At 35.9% G+C, this 13,661-nt stretch overlaps 1 protein-coding gene across 1 annotated transcript in view; it reads right to left on the reverse strand.

Moving 5' to 3' along the window:
- Window positions 1-13,661, reverse strand: part of NSD3 (nuclear receptor binding SET domain protein 3) — a 72,819-nt gene that overhangs the window by 39,965 nt on the left and 19,193 nt on the right. The window contains exons 5-10 of the mRNA XM_042783658.1: window positions 12,530-13,045; window positions 10,458-10,584; window positions 5,872-5,972; window positions 3,723-3,768; window positions 705-835; window positions 196-324 (exon numbers count right to left, since the gene is read on the reverse strand). Of these exons, the coding sequence (XP_042639592.1) occupies window positions 196-324; window positions 705-835; window positions 3,723-3,768; window positions 5,872-5,972; window positions 10,458-10,584; window positions 12,530-13,045 (1,050 nt within the window). The remainder of the gene's footprint in view (window positions 1-195; window positions 325-704; window positions 836-3,722; window positions 3,769-5,871; window positions 5,973-10,457; window positions 10,585-12,529; window positions 13,046-13,661) is intronic.

Here is a 13,661-nt window from a genome sequence, read left to right on the forward strand (position 1 = left end):
GCATTTACATAAGTATCTATTCCAACTCAAAAAAGGAAGAGCCAGAAATGACTTTTAGATCTTTAAAGTGTCCTTAAGGATTAAAAGGATGTCGTATTTTTCAAAGACACTATCTTCTTAAACACAAAGTAGGTATATTATTGGTATAACACTACAGCCAATTGTTTCAAGCCACAGGATCAGAAGCCTGCCTACCTGACAAACAGTGTCCTTCTTACTCATTCCAATGCCTCTTCTTGACAAACTTGAATCCACGGACTGCACATCAGAAGCGTCTGCATCTGCAGTAGCTGAAGGGCTATCTACTTGCTTTCCAAAGCTTACCTAGGTGGAAAACAAAGCACATTTTTAAGATAAACAAACTAAGACAATACCTCCCTCAAAGTTTGGTACTATGAAAAACCTAGCAAGCTTTGCTCAAACAGAGCTTAATACGACCTCTTTTTTCTTTCTAAAACCCATAGATACCATATGTCTGGCATTTTGGGACAAAGTATAGTTAAAAAAAAAAAAAAAAGGCAAATAAACAAAACTGAAGGCATCAGTAAAATTAGTGACAAATAAATAAGTAAAATAACCAGTCATTTCTTCTTTATGTGTTATCTTTAAAATTCCCTGATTATCTCCAAATGACTTAGGCAAAACATTACTTTGATTTTGCATACAAAAAAAGAGCACTTTGCCCAGACACTGCACATATTTACCTGCAGATCACTCAGTCCTCTAGAATCGGAGTCAGATGTGTCTCTGTACGCTGAACTAGTCATTTCTACATCAGTTGAAGCGCGACTCCTTTTCTTTAGAGGTTTACAGGAATCTGAAATCTCGCTGGCACCTTAATATAACACACTGAAATTAATCCTAAAATAGTGCTTAAAGTTTGTTTTAATTTTTCTGTGGGAGAATATTTTCTTTCCCCAAACTCATCTTTAGTGTGAAAAAAAGCACAGCTCTCTTTGTAACAGTGAAGTCACAAGTCAAAACTTCGTAAGCTTCTGACCTTCCTGGTAGTGACTGATTTAATTTAAAACCACTCTATTAAAACATTTATTTCAGTGCTCCTGTTCTAAAGCTATTTCCAGTCGGCAGAGCCCAAGTTCCAACCTAAAAACCAATTCTATCAAAACTGCAGGACAGATTGATTTGGAGCAATCCAAAGAACCATTCAATTTGGAGGGGGAAGACATAAAACCCAACACACTGTGTAGCTTACAAATATGGTTGCAGAGACATCTCCATCTTGTTTTTTATTAGGGATGTGACAAATCTTTGATTTGTATTCGATTCGTACACGGACAGTGCCATTTTCCCCCGAATTTTGTAATTCAGTTGATTATCTCCCCCCCAAATAAATTTTGGATGTTCATAATTGTTCATCTGAGACTTCCTTGGTGAAGTGTCATTTATTGTGACCATTAACAAGTGCTGCAGCACATCTACATATGTCATGCCATTTAGGAGGCACACTGCTGAGGGTTGTAAATGGACAATCAGTGTTCAAATACAGCTAAATCACGAAGAGCTGGATGAGAGGCCTCTATGTGGATGGAATTTGTGCGGAAGGAATACATATAAGGGGGAAAAAAAAGGCAGAGAATAGTGTGGAATTCTTTTTTAAAACTGTGTGTAATACAAATTCAGCCAAAACAATAAGTGCAAAAAGTTACAAAGCAACAATCTCTTGGGCTAATGCAGTATAGGCTATACAGAAACAGCCACGATGAAATGTGCAGATCAGGCACGGTGAATACCAAGGAACCAAGGAGATGGTTAATATTTCAACCCACAGTTTTGTGTTTTGGATTTTTCCCCAAAAAATTTCCATACAACAAACAGACATCTAGATCAGCCCAGCAAGCTATGGTGGAAGTGTGCAGTCCAGAAGAGACCATGGAGAAACAAGTCTCCTGAGGCCATGAAGATCCGCAACAGGTGAGTGAGAGCAGCACTTGGTATATAGCCATGTTCTGTGGTAGAGGATGTGGGCCTCGTTAGACTGCTCAGATTACTGGAATCTCGTTATCATATATCCCATTCTACAGGTTTTTCACTGAATGTTTCCTGATATCTATAAATGAGGGTGCCTGCCCATGTTAATACTGATTAAAAATCACAAGTACACAAATCTATCTCCTTCATTGCTGGTGTATGGACCCAGAACACCACCACAAAATATTTCCTTGGCCTAAAAGATCACTGGATTAACAAGGAGTTTTAACAGAGGAACAGGAGTGCTGTACTGAGAGGCTTTCGAAGGGAAACACAGGTACCGCCAATTCCGACGAGTTTCTGAAAATGCTAGAAAAATGACAGACTGCCAAAGACAGCTGCCATGCTGTTCTCCATGATAACGGCACTAATATTAAAAAAAAAAAAAAAAAAGAGCTTTTAATGATTGTAATGTATACAGTTTGGGCTGTCTGGCAAAACCCTGCAGATGTGCATTAATGATGCTTTATTTAAAAACAAAAAACAGTCCATGTTGAAATTGATCAGTGTAAGTTAAACGGTGGTTTTTAGGCTGGACCCATGATTTAAGCTGTACCCATCCAGCTCAGACCGGAAAAAAAAAATCATTTGAATGTTAAAGCAATTGTTCAGAGTCTTGAAGAAACCAGGCAGGAAAATCCCGATAATGATGATTGGCAAAATCAAAATCGAAAACAAAGAAACTGTTTATCGAGCCGCCGACAAAGAAATCTTGCATGGAGACTACAAGTCTGGAGTTTCTGGGATGAAATTGTACAGGAATCTCAGTCCACAGTTTCCTCAATCGCTGCGGAGACGGAGCTGTCACTGAATCTGACAGAGCCCTGCACTCCCCGGTCCGCCGACCCTGTGGAATGGTGGAAACACAACGCAATCAGGCCTCCTAATCTCGCAGCGATCGCGATGTCTTTTCTTGGAGCTCCGCCAAGCAGTGTTCCCTCCGGGAGGCTGTTCAGTTCTGCTGAGGATCTCCACGGAGACCATCGCTGCAGACTTCTCCCCGAGAATGCAGAGAGGCTGGTGTTTTTTTTTTTTTTTTTTTTAAATAATGCAATTTGCCCAGAGTAAACTACAAGTATTAAATACAGTTTGAATGATCTCACCAAAAACGCACGAATCATGCTATGGAGTTTGTACTGTAGTCAAATTGCACACATAAAATACAGATATAAGTTTAAGGTTTCTTAAACTTTGTGCATATCTCAAATAGATTTGCATAAGGTCATCTAATAGTGGCCATAAATATGCTATGAATCATTTCAATTTACAAAAGGATTTTACAGCACTGTAAAAATAACCGTGGCAAGATTTTTTCAATCAGGTTGTCTTGTCTGATTTGTCATAGTCCATGTTTGACAAACATTTAATAGCTACTATTCGGTATTCAGTCGAATACCAAAAAAAGTGGATTCGTCACATCCCTAGTTTATAAACCAATGAAACCCCAAAACCTTATGGAGAAAAGTTGGAAATGGTATCAATTCTACATGGTGTTCTCCAATTTACAAAAACAAATTAAGGCTTTTTCACATGGAGGTACAGAATAAGATCAACTCTAAAAGTCACACACACACAAACAAACACCGGGGAATATTGTAATTTCACACGAATTATTGACTGGAGAGCAACAACGATTTACAGAGACAGACAAAAATACATGAAATACAAGTAAGTAGTTCTTAAAAATTGGTTTTAATCAAGGAAATGCAAAGTAACATTATATATTAACTCACCTTTCTGTAATCCAGTCTTCACTGTCGCCTGAGGAACTGTTTCAACCTGTATGGGTAGAAAAATACAGGATTAAAAAGGAATTTTTTCACTTTTAATTAATAGAGGAAAAAAAATACTTTTCATCAATCTAGTAATGATGAGTGATTAATGTATCTGAAATCTGAAGCTAGTCCCATCTTCTGGTTAAGTGCTCTGTCTAAAGGTCAGGGAGGGTTTAAACGCTAGCTGCCTGCGCTGAATACCAAGTGACAACACACAGCCACATGCTCTCTAGCAAAGACTTTTCCCACCACTCCCTTGGTATACGAAGAGAACAAGAATACTTCCTTCAGTGTCTGGGAGGCAGGAGAGGGGGTTGTTTCTGCAACCAGCCCCGATGTTGCTATAAACCCCTCCCGCCCCAAAGACATTAGGATAAATTTTTACTTACTATGATACTCAGGTTAATGTAACTCACGCCACTTTAAGACCCTTCCGCGCCTGCACTCACAGCTAAGTTGCTGGGAATCAGGACCCTCTCTGTAGAGAGTGCTACAGGGCTGCATACATCTGGAAGCTCAATACTTTTGCTGCTAGTACAAACTTAAGAAAATAAGTTTGTGATATTGCAAAAGCACTTTCTTGAGTGTCTTATGAACAGTGTCTTGATCCTACATTAGGAGAGCGAGATCAGAAGTTATTCTGCCAATGTATATGTAAAACACGTGGTAATTGGAGGATTGAACCATTGTAATTAGAGAAAGGATGTTTGGAAGAGTTCCTGTTTAAGCTATGAGTTGTATTTTATGTTTCTTTAGGATGTGGTGAAATATGCATATTGAAACGCATTTTGTAAATATTTAAGGATTGTTCTAAGCTTTTTAAAAAAAAATTTTATTATTTTTTTTTACAACAGGTAAAAAAACATACAACAGAAGCGCTTTTATAAGATACAATTAGTAATACAAATATAAAATCTTCTAAACAATCACTGGTATTGTTCTACTACTAACTTTAACACAATTTGTTTTTCCCATGGTTTTTGTACTCATGTTGCTTAATTTTAAACTGACTGGTCACAGACTGAATTTGGGAACCAGCTGGCAAAATCACAAGAAATTTTGATAATGAATACTATAGATTTTAAAAGCTTAGAAAGATTTTTTGGAATATGATTTCCTAAGAATGAAAATTAATATGATCAATGAATTAGTGTATTATTTAATTTTAGTTAAGCATTTCTGGGAAAATTGTTTTACATGTTTGGTGATGCCATAGAGTATGCACCTTTTTGTTTGGAAGTTTAAAATTATACAGGAATAATTAAAATAGAAAAGTCCATGCTCTTTCATATTAAGTGGTTTTAAAATACAAAGCTTACTGGAATTGATTTTACTCAACATTCTTTTTGTTCAATAGCGCTGTGTGGGCTATAAAAATGAGTATCCTTTTAGGTTAAAAAAATTAAGAAAAATTCTGATTGTGAGTTTAATTCAAAGCAGCAATGGTTTCTAAAAATCTCTTTGAAAAGGTAATTTAATATATATATTATCCTACTGATTACACTAGTTTAAACCCTTCAGTCAAGATGCCTTTTTAAAAAAAAATTTTTAATATTATTTATCTTATGACCTAATTATAGTGAGTGCTATTCCACTGGAGGAAAATAACATTCCAAAAAATCTGTAATACCAACAGAAAAACCAGATCATCTATGGTTATGTTTCTTAAATATAACTCTTATAGTTAAATTAATTGGATTTGTTTAAAAAATAAAAACAATACATACTAGCAGCCTAAATCAAAAATGGAAAATAAAAAAAGGGGAAGGGAACTCAATGTTGGTTCCAAATAAAAAACATGAAATCATTTTGCTCATAACAAATTTCAAAATAAATGTGAGGGATTCTTTAAGAGTCTTGCACTACTGGCTTCCCAACTCCTGAAACCTGACTGTTTTTCTATAAAAATGCTTGAAACAGAAGCACAGGGATGATTTTGTTAGAATCAGGCACTGGAACCCACCAGGACAAAAACAGAAAGGTAGTCTGGAAAGGAAACTTGGGGTTGGGAGCAGGGACGGGGAGTTTTTCTTTCTTTTCAGTTACCAATACAGGCTAAAACATTTACAAATACAATGTTTTAACTCTCTACATGTAGGAAGCCAACCTGCTCCTTTTTGATCTTCTTCTTTGGCACAACCTCAGTGGATTTCTCTGATTCAGAACGAGTTCTAATTGATCTTCTCTGTTGCTTCTTTTCTACTGAACCTAAGGGATGATATAAACCAACAAATAAAAACTCATTTAAGGATGTCTTGATATTTAAATAATTAAGATTTGACTACATTTCTTGTTTTTATTACCCAGTACTTCTGGAATTTTAATTATAATTCATTAAAAGGCTATTAAATACTTAGGAGTACATAATACTTTTATGGATCAAATTCTAAGGCTGGTGAGCTTAAACTGGGATTTACAAAGGACCCTAAATTATACAAACAAAAGGACTTGAATTTTTAAAAATCATAAAGTCAAGTTAAAGCAGCACAGGAATAGTTTAAATGGCAAGTAAAAACCTTTAAGTAAATACAATTAGTAAAAACCTTTAAGAAAATAAAATTGGAGGGATGAGAATGATTTTATTATTCAGTTTACATTAGCAATTATTGGTTCAAAATTCAATCAGCCTACAGATCTTCCATTTTAACAAATGAATTTAATTAATTCTATATGTAAAATAAGGAGCTCTGGTGGCATAGTGCCTAAGGCATCTGACTGCTAACTAGAAGGCTGGCAGTTCAAACCCACCAGCCACTCCCCAGAAGGAAGCCTGGGCAATCTACTTCCCTAGAGATAATGCCTCAGAAACCTAAGAAGGGGTCACTATGAGTAAGAACCAACTTGACAGCAGCGAGTTTTGTTTTTTTGGTTTTATATGTAAAATGCTTAACAGTGCTTGGTGCGTAGTTAGCATATGTATAGTAAGTTTTGCTTTGTCATGATTATTACTAGCAACCAAGAGGGAAAAAATTGGGAAAGGCACAAAAATGTGACCCAAAACCTAGTCGTTGATTTGATTGTTAAAGACCTGTCATACATCGGAAAGAACTAGTCATGGTAGAGTTAAAAGAAATTATCAAGCTTATCCATGTCAGATGCTAAAACAAGAAACCACTAAGATTTTGAAATAGCACAATTGTTTAAAATTAAACAGAAGGAAACTCACATGGACTTCATTTTTAGAAAGTATAAAACTTAAAGACCATAATTTTTTGAAAGAACACTAACTTAGGAACGATTCCTTCAGTGCAGCTGTTCTCCATCTTTTCAGTCTCTAAAACCAAACCAATTGCAGTTGACTCAATGTCAACTCATAGCTACCTTATAGGACACAGTAGAACTGCCTCGTAGGGTTTCCAAGGCTGAAACTTTATGCAAGAAGACTGCCACATCTTTCTCCCGTGGAGCCACTGGTGGATTCGAACTGCCACGCACTTAATCACTGCACCACGAGAGCTCCTCTTTCAGTGCTTCTAAAAACCAAACCAAACTCACTGCCGTCAAGTCGAATCTGACTCCTTGGGTTTCCAAGGTGGTATCACTACAGAAGTAGATTGCCCAATCTTCAGTGCTTGGACTACCAAAATAGTCCTCCTGGAGAATAATCAACTCTCACTTGCTACAGGAGGAAGCTGCTAAAACGTCCTATAAAATCAGATAGACGCTACTTCAATATAGCTGTCCTCTAGATTTTCTAGTTTCATTGCTCTTGGCTATGTGTAAATGGCTTCCCTTAACTTAATTCAAAGTCAAAACAAAGAATAATCCCACTACTTTGTTTTGGGGATGAAGTGGGTAGTTTAATGGTAATCTATTATTTCTGAGCTGTGGTTAATCAATATCTAGCAGAAAAATCACAGATAAAGGTGTTGGCTCCTTCCTTTACTATCACTCTCCTCTTTACATTAATAAAAATGTTTACTAAGTAAAAGAGATAGTATACCCTCATACATCAACCAATCTTAGGATCACAAAGATCCATACATTATCATAATCCTCAGTATTCAAGTATTTACCAGGGAAAAGGACAATGAAAATGGAACTGCTTAAAAACAAAAAATCTTTATTTGTTTTAAGGACGACAATAATTGTTCCGTCAAGTGTAGATAAGATGTAATCTACAGACTTATTGAGAATATGGCAACATGACTTCTTAAAATTATTCTGAAAGCTACCCAAAGAACACATAAATTCTACTAGATTTGAAAACCACTAAGAAGTCCTATACTCAAGTTCTAAGGAAGGAGAGGGGAACATATCTGGATTTGAAAAACCACCCAGAAATCTAATGTGAATGTGAAAGCAATTCTTTAAACCACAGAAACATGTGTCAGGTCACACATTTGATTTATGTCCTAAAGTTATCAAAAACAAAAAACACCCTCAAGAATTCTCCCTAAATAATTAACACCAACTGAGATCATGATGCAACTGGTTTTTGAAAAGAGAAAAAAAAAATCTCTTTTCTAAGTTTCAACTACTGGATTTATTTTCACAAGAAGCAAAATGATCATGTTAGAGGATAAAATATGCTCATTAATCACAGCTGGTAACTCAATTTAAACCAAAGACAAAGCTTTAGAGTACTCATCATGAAATTAAAGTTCCAATCTTAATTTACAACCTAAATTATATGTGCCTGCCTATGGAAGAAATAAGGCTTTTTCCAGATATAAAGAACTAAAAAAGAAAAAAGTCCATAGCAGAACTTAAATCTTATAATTAAAAGACTACATGAAGTGTAGTGAGGGGAAGGGAAAAAAGCTCCATTAAAAACAAAACTAAAATAAAGTTAAGATCAGTCTAATATTCTATATGAAGAATTCACTTTCTAATTAGGAGGAAGTAGATATTTAAATAAAGATTCTCCTAACCTCAGTCTCCCACTTAAATTCAAACAAATCACCAACAGTTTACTGGAAAGAGAAACAACAAAACTGATATGCTTCAGTATGGAAAGCTGAAGCCAGAAGATTACTTTAAAATTCAGAAAGACAGGAACAAACATTTTCAATTATGGCTAATTAATGAAAAAGCTTTTATTTACTCATTTCTTCAACATTACAATTTCATTTTTTATTACAGTATTTTGAAATAATAAAAGTTGTAAATCTGGCTCTGGACAGTTATCCCTTCTCTTTAATTCATCTTCCTTTCCCAATTAAAGTTTGGATAATGGTATACTGTTTAATATGCCCGATCCATCCAGTATATGCCCCATCTCCTCTGCCACCTCCTCCCCCGCCTACCTTTTTTTTTGTTGTTGTTAAAAGAAAACTAGCCCCAAGTCTTTTCTAGAACACAGGTTGTTTTTATTTAGCTCTTATACTAATTAGGATCTTAATTAACATTTCCATTACAAAAAGATTTACCCATCAATACCACTCAATCACAGATTTGCCTGAATTACTATTGATTCAATATTAAGACCTTAGGTCGTAAGACTTTAATCCTTCTAGAAAATTAAGTGGTAAATTCTTATATTTCAAAAACTTTTTTAAAAGACCAGAGTGAAACTCTTTCTCCTAAATTAAGATTCCCAATATAAATAATCAAGATACCCAATTCTTTTCTTGATGGCCATATGAAGCAATACTACTGATGTTATACTTTTATATAAATTAAACCTACCAGACTCAGTTAAAACTGTAAGATCCATAATAAGCCAATCTCTTAACAAAAATCACTTTGAACATTCCAAAAGCACAACCAACTGAACATAGGCATTTCTCCTTTAAGCAAGAATAACATGGATTGATTTTCAATTCATGGTATCTGTTCAGAGAACAGATTATATAATGGGAGAAGTAGGCCCTTGGGCCCTCAGCTACTAATCTCTAGCACATCTAGGAATAATGAAAAGAGGGCTGGCATCTGCCCCTTGGTTTCCAATGCAGGATAAAGGAGAAAAAGGAGAAAATGGTAAGAATATATTAACAAGTGATGGAAAAGTAAAGCTGATACTTTCATGCAAAGACAGAACCAAATGATGCATTTACTTAAATATGTTGAGATTTTATAGCTACACTCTTCTAATTATAAAACCTTCCTATTTTTAAAATTCCTCTAGGAAAAATAACTGTTACTATGAACAAAGTTCTCTACCCACTAACCCATTATTTTCTTATTGAAAGATATATGTTTGTAATTCTCTTATTAATATAATTTGATTTTGACTATTAAAAGTTTCTTAGGAACACAGCTAAGAACAAAACTACCACAACGCAACACAATGCACTGCTGTTGAGTCAGATCCAACTCATAGTGACCCCTCCTTGGGTTTCCGAGGCGGTATCACTACCGAAGTAAATTGTCCAACCTTCCTCCGAGGAGTGGCTGGTAGGTTTGAACCAGCCTTCTGGTCAGCAGTCAAATGCCTTAGGTGCTACATCACCACAAAACTATGACCTCTCAAAATGGGTCTACATAACACATGCCCTGGAGAGAACAATCATGGGAGAAGGAAGGGCTGCTTATGCACAGGGAGATAGCTCAGGGTGCAGAAGAGTATGAAAGGACGGACACTGGGAGAAGTGGGAGGCGAGCTGCTGCATTGTAAATTTTGGTCAATGACATGAGACAAAGTATATGTGAACTGCTGTATGAAAAGTGAATTTACTCTGTAAATCTTCACCCAAATCCTAATTAAAAAAAAAAAAAAAATGGGTCTACATACTCTTCATTTATACCAACCTGTAGGGCCAGATGTTCCTTCAGGAGATGATATATTCTGAGTTGCCTTTTCATTTCTTTGATGTGGAGTAGAAATTATAAGCCTGTCTTGTCCCCTGACACTTATTTCCGTTTTGTTACCAATTCCCTTTAAAATAAGGTAAAGTAAAAACTAGGTGATTACCAGGCACATGGCATCAGTGACATAAAGACTGCTTTAACGATGATAATTTGCTTAAATTTTATAAGGTCCTTCACTGCAGTTAATTTACCCATTATCAGAATAATTTTGTTAAATCATCAGGCTATATTCTAAAATGTAAAATGAGATCATGGAGAAAAACCAATTTGTCTAAGTACAGGTGATGAATATCACTAAAAATGAACCTACATTACCTAATTTTCTGTTAAAAGCAATGTGTTTTCTGGTCTGAATACTTATCTCCTTTTACACATATCAGAATATAAGAACTCTAGTTCTTTTCATTTGGTAAATGCCCTAGTACACAGATAAAAATGTCAACATGTCTTGGGAGACAATATTCTTAGATACAGAAATACACTATTCATGGTAACCAAAATGTGCATTCAACAAGCAATTTGGAGAAGAGAGAAGGCAGGCACAATTGCAATTCTGTCTCTTGTAGGTATTTTTAACCCCCCAAAACATGAGTGATATAAAAATATATATATAAAAAATATATATATATATATATGTATGTATTTATATACACATATACATATTTGTGTTTGTGTGTGTGTGTATAAAAAAGAATCAGATTTATTGTGGATTTTCTTTTAATACCACTCTGTGGGTGTGTGTATAAGAGACAAAGTTTGATTTGTGTATCCAGAAGCAGGTAAAACTGGCATCAAGAATGTAAGCAATTTTCATTTAAAAACAAAACATGTAAACAATTCATTTGCTATTCAAAACTATCAGGAGAACCAAGTACATATTGCAACATAAGTTTTCCCAGGTAGATTGTTATAGTGTTAGTAGCCATTCAAGTCAGCCCCAATTCACAAGGACCCCATGCACAACGGAACAAAACACTGCCTCATTCTGAGTAATCCCCCATGATCCACTGTCAATTGGACTGTTTTCCCTGGCCAGTTTTCAAAAGTAGAGCACCAGGCCTTTCTTCCTAGTCTGTCTTTGCCTAGAAGCTTCAATGAAACCTGTACAGCATCATAGCAACCTACAAGTCTCCACCGATAGTTGAGTGATGGCTGCACATAAGTTGCGAAAGGTGCATTCCCCTCATGGAAGGGGAGAATTCTACCACTTTACAGGTAGGTTATCCAACCAGTTGCTGTGGAGTCAATTCCAACTCATGGCAACCTCATCTATGTGTTGCAGGGTAGAACTATGCTCCATAGGGTTTTCAAAGCTATAACCTTTTGGAAGCAGATCACCAGACCCCAAGTGCCTCTGGGTTGGCTGGAACCATCTACCTTTTCAGCCAACGCTATTGAGCATTTAACCTCCTTGTGCATGCCACATTGTTAGGCCTGAAGGCTGGCTGAAGATGCTATATCACCTCTGCTATCATCAAAGTTAATTGTTACAGAAGGAACACAGTTGTGGTATTTTTCTAAAACACAGTGAGATACCCTAGCTAACATAAGCCTAACAAAATAGCTTGTATAACCAAACAAATCAGAAGGTACAATTATTACAGTGGCTTTTAAAATAATGATTAGTTCAGATAACTGACAAAAATGATTTAATATGAAGCATATTTTATAACCAAGAAAGACTAAGTATACAAACTAGAAACAGGCAAAGTGCCAGTTTTCTTCCACTACTTTAGGGAGCTAAGCTCAATTTTGGCTACATAGCTCAAGATTAATGTAGTACAGATGGGAATATTGCAAAAGAGAAAAAACATACCAAAAATAAGAGAAAAAGAACATAACATCTTTGCCTGTCTTTTCTGTCCATTTTAAACAGAGTAGATGATTGCACATCTCAAATACAATGGGCACAAAGGATACACAAACTATGTGCTTGTGTTGGTTTTTTTTATTTTTATGCCAAGGTTGATTATTTATTAAATACCCTCCATAAAAACATGAAATGTGAGTACCTTTGTTGAATAAACAAATTGATCGATAAATTTCCCATCTCCTGTTGCATTCTGAAGAGCAAACACTTGTTCAATTTTCACAACCGGAGACATGTTACATTTCTGCAGATCCAGGCTCCCTTTGTGCATTGTAATAGAAGCTGGTAAGGATTTCCTTGCTGCCGCTGTTTTCCAAGCTATTTTAACAGGAGGCGGTTCTTCCTCTTCCACACTTGTGTGCCGCCTCTGGCTATGTCTCCGAATTTCAGTACTTGATGGTGAGGAAGCCACCTCCCCTGCATTGGTCTGTTCTGACTGAGGGTTCAGCACTGATCTTGATCTCCGGGGTTTTTTAACTTCAGCTTTGGAGGCAACATGCTTTTTTGCTTGTGATAAAGCCTCTTCAGGCTGTTTATCAATATAGATAAAAGTATACTGTTCTATTCTTTCTTCTCGAGTCATTTTCAATGCTTTCTCTGCATGAGCAATGCCAATATCCCATTGAGCACGTTCTCTCTGAGGTCGGGGTTTCCGAATCTTTAAAAAAGATACAGGCATTACCCTTTGATAATACTTTAATAAGTACTTTTAAACAATTATGTATTTCTACTGTGATCCTGTTATCTTTTCAGGTATATATGAAATAAGTATTTTCAGATTCTTCAGTTAAGTAAGTGAAATGCTCTATCTCCATAATGTTGATAAATAAGTATTACTATTAGGTAACATGAAAGTCTACTCCCAATTATCTAGCCTTTCTTTGTTGACCACTCTGCTTGACAAGTCTCCAAAGAAGGACTCATCCTTCTTTATACATCATATTTATTTAAAAAAACAGAAACAAAAAACTAGCAGTAATGAGGGCAAAGGAAAGAAAGACTAGAATGCAGAAAAAATTACCCTCAGTGTCCAATAAAGCACTAATATTACAAATGATACCGCAAAGCTCCTATTTCTCCCCCATATCTAGAGGAAAGGGATGGGGTGGATGGGGTACAGAGATCGTAACAAAGGCAACTGGCAGTTCAGCATCTGAAGCTGTGCTGCTAGTCTGTATCATAACGCAAACAGGGCAGAATGAAGTAAATGGGGAGATTCCTGAGGAGCACATGAAAGCTGACTAGGTATAGGCAAACAGGTATGTATGTAAGAG

Source organism: Orycteropus afer, unplaced genomic scaffold (assembly GCF_000298275.1).
Source record: "Orycteropus afer afer isolate SDZICR_OR568_19922 unplaced genomic scaffold, OryAfe1.0 scaffold00024, whole genome shotgun sequence".
Taxonomy (NCBI): domain Eukaryota; kingdom Metazoa; phylum Chordata; class Mammalia; order Tubulidentata; family Orycteropodidae; genus Orycteropus; species Orycteropus afer.